General features: G+C 34.4%; 1 protein-coding gene across 1 annotated transcript; it reads right to left on the minus strand.

Annotated features, from left to right (window-relative positions):
• Nucleotides 1-2900: 2900 nt before the first annotated feature.
• Nucleotides 2901-7931, minus strand: LOC126633687 (serine carboxypeptidase-like 25). Its single transcript, XM_050304260.1, has 8 exons — nucleotides 7522-7931; nucleotides 5975-6178; nucleotides 4828-5003; nucleotides 4257-4541; nucleotides 4027-4157; nucleotides 3810-3905; nucleotides 3582-3687; nucleotides 2901-3461 (listed from the first exon to the last, which is right to left on the minus strand). The coding sequence occupies exons 1-8, from the start codon at nucleotides 7802-7804 to the stop codon at nucleotides 3315-3317; spliced, it is 1428 nt and encodes a 475-aa protein (XP_050160217.1). The 5' UTR covers nucleotides 7805-7931; the 3' UTR covers nucleotides 2901-3314.

A 7931-nucleotide genomic window follows, 5' to 3' on the forward strand; every position in this document is an offset into this window, starting at 1 on the left:
CTAAATTTTGAAAGAAATGGACAATAAGTAAGCCGAATTTGTAAAAAAGGCATAAAGCATGAGGATATAAGGAATTCTAAAATGAGAAAATGTGTATTCCCTTTCCATGTATAGGGTAAGAAACTAAAAACTGATGATGATTTGATATTTATGGTAATTATTGGAGTGCGCAATTGATGAGTAGATTTTATATTATATATTTAACCCTATTCTTAATATATTTTGATTAATATTTTGGGATAATTTTGATATTTTGAATTGTATTTTCAAAATAAGACTTTCGACTTCCTCTAGAGCAAAACATGGTCAAATGGACGAATTTTGGAGTAATTCTAGTTGGAGGACGTTTGTGAGTCAGTTAGTTGATCGTATCAAAATATCATATTTTTCTACCAAGCAATGATTTTCTGGCAATAAAATATATGAGCAATGGACGGTGTTGGAATAGTGACGTTTTGGGCTTGACTTACGTTTTTGGAGCCCAAGATGACCTCGGATGGTTTCGTGGCTTTCTAGAGATGTGTTCGGAACGTCCTGATCTTTAAAGCAAGCTATCCTGGGCTGGATTTGGAGGAGATTTGAGGCTAAAACGTAGCTGGACAGTTTATGTGCAAATTCTCCTAGCTTAATTAGGACTCTATTTTCTAAGTTATTTTATTTTATTATTTAGTTTCCTAATTGGAGAAAAAGACTAGGGTTTGTGCGATAGCTAGAGGAGATTTTAAGGCTTTTGCCGTTCTTAGAATTCTTTGTACGCTTTCTTTTATGCAACTTTGGAGACAGAGAGTAATTGCTAGAGTTCTTGGAGATTTTTTACTTTAAGGTGTTTTCATTCCTTTTCTTCTTAATAATATTTTCTATGATTTCAATTATGAATATGCGTAACTAATTCCTTATGCTAGGGTGAAGCCTTGAGCTTTAGCATGAATATGTTATTCTTATTTAATTGTTTATGATTGATTGCATGCACACTTTGAATTATTAATCACTGTAATTAAAACTATCTAATTGTCTAAATGTCTTATCACCATTAGGATCTTTAGAAATGTAATTTGATACAATTTTGGTCGGAAGGTTCCCTGAAATTGACGTTAATTGTAATTTCACTTAAGATGAACACCACGTCTTAAGGGTTGCATGGTTTTTCAAAGAGTTTTCATAAAACTTAATGAGTCTTTCATGTTCATATTTGGTCGAACATCCGGACGGATTGCATGTTAGATATATATTCATGTTGGAGGTTCCAAGTAGGATATATATTAGGAAAACCTAACCTTCAAAATGGCATGTGTGAATCATAAGTAATTGGTAAAAATGCATAGGATTGCTAGGTGATGGCGGAACCCTAGTGCTTTTATAAATTTGTATTTTAAAAACTGTTTCTTTTTCTTTCAACTTTAATAATGCAGATTGTTTTATTTTTATTAATTAAATTCGTTTTATTAAATTAGGTCATAAAAATCAATCATCTCAAATTTCTGTTTTACAATAATTAATTGGAATTTGGTTTGTTTTGAATTGTTTAATAATCCATCTGGAGAACGACCTTGCGAGAACCATTTATAGTACAATATCCTTGTCATTCTTTGCAAGTATTATAGGAGTTTTTTAACCCAATTGCATGTGCGGTAAATTCCCTATCAGCAATCACACATCAACAGAGCATTTTAAAGGTCATTCATTTACTAGTAGATTATCGTCGAAGGAGATTTCGTTGTTGGGGAAATAGCATTTCAATTTTTTTAGAAATAATAGTGGGTGGAGAAGTAGCATATTAAATATTATTTTAGGAAATAGTGGGTTTAAAACTAACATTTTAATATTTTTTTTTTTCAACTTTTTTATGGTTGGTTGGATTATAATGTGAATGGCACACTGAGTGAGTCTAGCAGCTCTATAGTTCACTGCAACATCACATTAAATATTGGTTGTGATAATGTGCTGCAGATGCAAGATATGTTAATTTAATTAGCATACAGCTAGTTGGAAAAGGGCCAAGTTTTTAGAATCCCCATCTCCCCGAAGAAAACCCAAAATTTTAACAAGAAAAGCAACTATTTAATTAAACCTATAGATAATTACAATTAACCACAACATGTGACCCAGTGGTAAGAGCGCAGACTGTGGCTCCCCAATAAACAAAAAAATGCGGGAGGTTCCGAGTTCAATGCTCCGAGCTGGTGAGTCTGCTTGACTGTGGCCACATGCACTTGGTAAAATTCCTCATAGCCTCTTTGGGCCCTGAAATAGTGAATAATCGTGACTTGCCACAAATTGTCCCTCCTTTAAAAAAAAAAAAAGATAATTTCAAATTTGGTTTAAAATTTTGATCTCCCTAGCATTCTCCTAATCTCTATTAATTAATAAAATACTCATTGTCAACCAAAATCTTATAAAATTACCAGTTTAACCCTCTAATTAAAACATAACATAAATAAGAAATATGGGGCAGAAATGTAATTTCACACAACCAAATTTTGCTGTGTTTTTTTTTTTCAAAGCCTCACCTACATATAATCCTAACATATCTCTAATTAAAAGAAAAAAAAAATTTCCCATTTCCCACATTCTCTATCACTTTCTTCCTCTCTCCTTCTATTTCAATAAAAAATAAAAAAATAAAAAAAATCTCACACACTTTGTGTGTGCCCATATGCTAGTATAAATGAAGGGAACGAACTTTGTTTCGTTTCCGGACTTAAGGATTGGATTCAATCAACGCCAAGGAGTGGCGCTTTAGTTACCAGCGAATGCTTCCCCCTCGAGTTTCCGGTCCAATTTTACATGCAAATGGGAATCGGCAGTCGCTTCGATTTAAATAATTTTCATTACTTATGCTTTATAAGGTTACCTATAATGTAATGGAAGAAAGCATCCAAGAACAACACAACAACGGGGAATCCAGCAACACGGTTCAAGCATTGTAGATTTAGACTCCGAGGTCGGATTTTGAACAAAGCATATTGTTGTCTGAATATTTGAATCATCACTTGACACTTTGAATAAGAATCAAACACCCCCATCAATGGAGTTTTACACTTGGGTCTACCAAAAGTCACACTAGATGGTGGGAAGCAAACAACCACAAATTACAAACTACACCTTTTTCATATTTCAACCCATATGCCTATCCTAAAACATAATCATACTCTCATTTCTCTCTACTTGTTTCTCAACACTAGTGGAACATTTTCTTGTCAAGCTGGGAGGACAATAAAATTTCAGAAGACCAATTGGTATTAGAATTGACAAGGAATAGTTTTTTCCTTTTCATGTCTTTATATTTATCTTTTATTTTATTTTTTTTTCAATTTTCATGAGGATTTGGGAAGAGGCCTCCCTTGAATAAATGATCTGAAAAGCTCAAGAGCTGCTCTTGGCTTGAAAAGTGGAACTTCATGACCTGCTCCTCTCACTGTTGCAAATGTCAGCCCTTCGTATACCTCTGTCCACCCTCCCACCTTCACAGCATATGCACCAGAAATTATATATATATATATATATATATAGTTATAGTTATATAGTTATATAGTTATCTATCGTTTCTCAATTTTACAATACCAGATTAATATTTTACTGACCTGCTTCTTAGTATACCAGGGGTACCATGGAATTTTGGTAGCTAATTTGAGATGTGCAAGGGAATATCTAGTGGCTGTGACTGGCACCACTGAGTCCACATCTCCACTATATATATACGTATATACATATATGCATCAGTTCAGTAAGTTATAATCATGAATTAATATCATACAAGGAAAGAGTTTGATAATAAATAAAACAGTAATTATAGAGGTTAAGTAATATACCTGAAAACCCAAATCCTTAAACCAGCAGCTATCATATCCCTGTAAATAGGAAGAACCGATACATCTGTGTCGTTCCAGTTTCGATTTAAAACCTCACTGCAATTTATATCATCAAATAATTACACAAATTAATCAGCTGTTAACTAAGATAAACGTAAGCACTCCCTCCACCTGGAAAAGAAATGAAAAATAAAAATGTTGGAGTTGCATTGATCACCTGCAAGCAGTCCACTTATAAGGAATTTTGGTTATGTTGGCATGGAGTGCTTTCTGTACATCTGGCCTGTTGTAATAAAGTTCAGCATATTTCTCCGTACAAGGATCATAGCCGGATATTTGCCGGAACATCTTGAGAACAAAAGTAAAAAACGGAAAGATTTGTAAGTACATTCTTATTAATGTGCAAAGAATCGAAGATACATGACGAAATATTTGTATTATTTATACCGGTCGATGAGGCAAATGCATAGCAGTCTGCCTTGTAGAAGTTCTTGTGCTTCCATCGGAGTTGTTGCAGGGTGGTGCGTAAATGTTATACTGGTCTATGTTTCCAAACTCTTTATCCATGGCGTAGCTATACAACGACTCACATTGATCTGAATTCTTCTGCCTCCTAAAATCGCATGTGTTGATCAGTTGTTTGTAGGTTTTATCGGAGATCATTGCATGGCTCCACCAGTATGTCACTGTCCCTAGGTTATCGTAGTAGTTGTCTGTCACTGCATTACCCACCTGCATTTTGCGTTAACTAATTAATCTGAGGTAGATTGACTAGTAAATTCGACAGTATACATCTACAACATGGAAAATTCTATGGTACAACCGCGAATGATCGATCACAGAAAACTTTTTTAAGTCGTGGATCTCAAAGGGTTTTCTCGTATATTTCATACTGTATAGCTTTATGAACTGTTAATTAATGTGTTCACACGTTCGTATAATAGAGTAACGTTAGTCAAATATATAAGCTATAAGTGAATGTTAAGTGGATTAGAGGTGAATTAAATTTGATGTATACCATTATTCCTTTAAGATTGATTGGGTGTTTGGACTGTGAATTGTAGGTCAAAATTGCTTTGGCTAGCTGAGGAACATAATGTCCTGCATAGCTCTCGCCTGTGAGATATACTTCTCTGCCCTTGTATCGTGGGAATCGATCCAGCCATCGGATTATGAATTGCAATGAGTCCTTTGCTGAAATATAATTAACACCCCATTAATCAGTTTCGCATACCCTAATTCCAATCCGAACACAAATGAAAATAAATAAGGGTAATGCTATGCAAATCAAATGATGTGTCACCGATAGGAAATAAACATGTTAATCAATACTTAAATAATAATCTAATCATCAACAAACACATCATTTGTTTTACAAAATTTGATATAAAAATTTGGACGTCTCTGATTAGCCAATAAGTAAACCATGCCGAATGAAATATATATGTATATATTAATTGAGTAGAGATGATCAATGGGAGTTGCTATTAACTAGTCGGGAATATTTTTGCTCACCACCCTCAAGTGGTAATCCTCATCATATTATTTATCATCATTAGATACGTTTAAATTTTGAGATCTGTGTATTTGATAGACAAAAATCTCAAAAATTAACTTATTCAAAAATGATAAATAGAATGATGAGCATTACCATCACTCGAGGGTGGTGAGCAAAATTAAACCGCAACTAGCTAGCAATAAAAAAAAAAACAATCATTATGCACTCGCTTATTTTGTACTGTTTTTACTAGAAATGACTGATTGAGACTCAAATGGTTTCTTAGAGTGTCTATAGCAACCCCACCAAATTAGTATGCCGCATATATAGACAACAATACTGAAAGGGGGCATGCAAAAATAAAGATCCATCAAACTCGTCGCAAGTAGGAAAAATTGGTTCTCATCTTAATTCATCAAGGCAATTTATATGAAAAAAGAAGAAGCAATAATTGAACAGCATTCCACGTGTTAATTTTGGAGCAGTAGTTGTTGACTCTTTCCATAAATCATTTACTATAATTAATAAGTTGGTTAGCTAGTCGTGATCGACATAAGTATGGCCCTAGTACCTCCTACTCAAAGAACAATCATAAGCACTCGGTGCTTAAAAGTTAATCACAAACTGATGCACTTGCAGATGTGCATAAATCATTAACGATAATTACCAGTGCGGGCATCACCGGTGTCAAAGAGATCGGAGGAGCGGTTGCTGTAGGAGAAGCCGACCCCGGCTGGAGTTTCCAAGAACAAGAGATTGGCAACTGTGTTCCATGAGAACTTGTTCAAGTTTAGTCCTGAAGCACTCTTGTTTATTCTAAATGGTCCTATCTCTTCCGATGCACCATATGCCACAGAAGAGCAGCCGGGACCTAATTTATGCAATCATCAAAATATTCTCAGTTAGAAAATAGTGAAGGAACTATGTATATGTTATAAATATATATCTTATTGATTAAGAACTGTGAGACATAAAAAATATCGCATCATTTAACTTTGGTTTACATCCTATGATTTTAAGGAAGAGTGCAGAATGATGACTTTATTTTACTAAAAACTTCCAAACCTTATTCCAAAATGGGACTTTATTGAGTGCTTTGAATTTCCCAGTATTATGGGTATTTTAACAGTTAGATTGTCGTTTAAAATACAAAAATTAAGATAACGGTTAAAACACTCGCAGCACCCAAGAATTTTGTTCCAAAATCATATGATAGGCTTTGTCCTTTGGTGGATCTAATTAAGCTTGGTAAGCTTAATTAACTATTCATGTGTGTGCAAGTACATATTAATGATGCCCCAGTAGATACTGAAAAGGTAGCAAACACAACTGCAATTGGCTATGGCTTAATAATTGAAGTTTGTTTTTGGTTGCTCTCATAGCATTAACGACTCGTTGTCAGCACTATCCATGCAATTCAAGTTTATAATTTTAACTTCGGCAAAATTTTGGGTGTAACTGGAATATATTCTCTTTCTGATTTATTTCTTTTGTCACGTGATGATAGAATCTCTCCAATGAGAGTCCCTTCTTATGTCTATTGGAACTTGAAATGGTAGAAGGTTGTGTATGAGTATGTTTCTGATATATGCAGTGGTAGTTAGGCCATCATTCTTGGCCATGGGTAGGTCATGATATATGCAGTGGTAGTTATGGATTCCTATATTTTTATCCCATATTTTACTAATTTTCTTTTCTTTTTGTTCCTCATGTGTATAAAAAATTGAAGCTAAATAAAAAAAAAAGGAAACTAAATAAAAAAGAAGTTCATGGCCGATTAATGCATATAAAAACCAAACAAAATATTTACTTGCAATCTAAGCATGTTCATAAATTTTTTTACATATACATATAATTACATGTCGACAACCAAATTTCCCTGTCCAATTAAAGCATAAATAAGTTAACCAACTAGTTATTGGTGTATTGATATTTATCATTCACAATGCTAGAAAAGATCCCAAGTTTAAATCCAGCTCCAATAATAAACGAAGAAAAATATGGATAAGTTAACCTACCAACAGTAGAAATGTGGCAAAATATGAACCACATATATTAATTGAGCAATATAACAGTCAGTAGATATTGAAAAGATTTCCGAGGCAGCCAACTGACACTGCTAATCAACGTTGATATTGTCTCGAACTTTAGAATTAATCGCAACTATAGATGTAAACCCTAAACACATATTGAAGATAAGTGGTTTAGAATTACCTCCATTGAGCCAAACAACAAGCGGCTTTGACAAGGGATCGTCGGCAGCCTCAGTGAGCCAGTAAAAGAGGGATCTCCCAACATGTTGATTTACTGTCACGTATCCTGAAAACTGCTGAAACGAAACCTTGGGTTGTCCAGGTAGTCCCACAATCCTGTCGGCTTCTTCTTCTTTGTTTACAACTCTTCCTACTCCACTTCCATGGCTGCTGCACTTTGCAGAACTAAACAGCCCAAGAATCAAAACGGAGATTAGGATCTGCGTTTTGTCCATGGTAACCATGGCCAGAAGGAGGAGGAGGAGGAGCTGCTAAGCTAAACTAGCAGAGAAAAAAAAATATATATATATTGTAGTATATAGCACTCCTCCTAGTGTGTGTATATGGTGGGAAGTAAGACTGCAATTCAGT

The sequence above is a fragment of the Malus sylvestris genome, chromosome 9 (genome assembly GCF_916048215.2).
Source record: "Malus sylvestris chromosome 9, drMalSylv7.2, whole genome shotgun sequence".
Taxonomy (NCBI): Eukaryota; Viridiplantae; Streptophyta; class Magnoliopsida; order Rosales; family Rosaceae; genus Malus; species Malus sylvestris.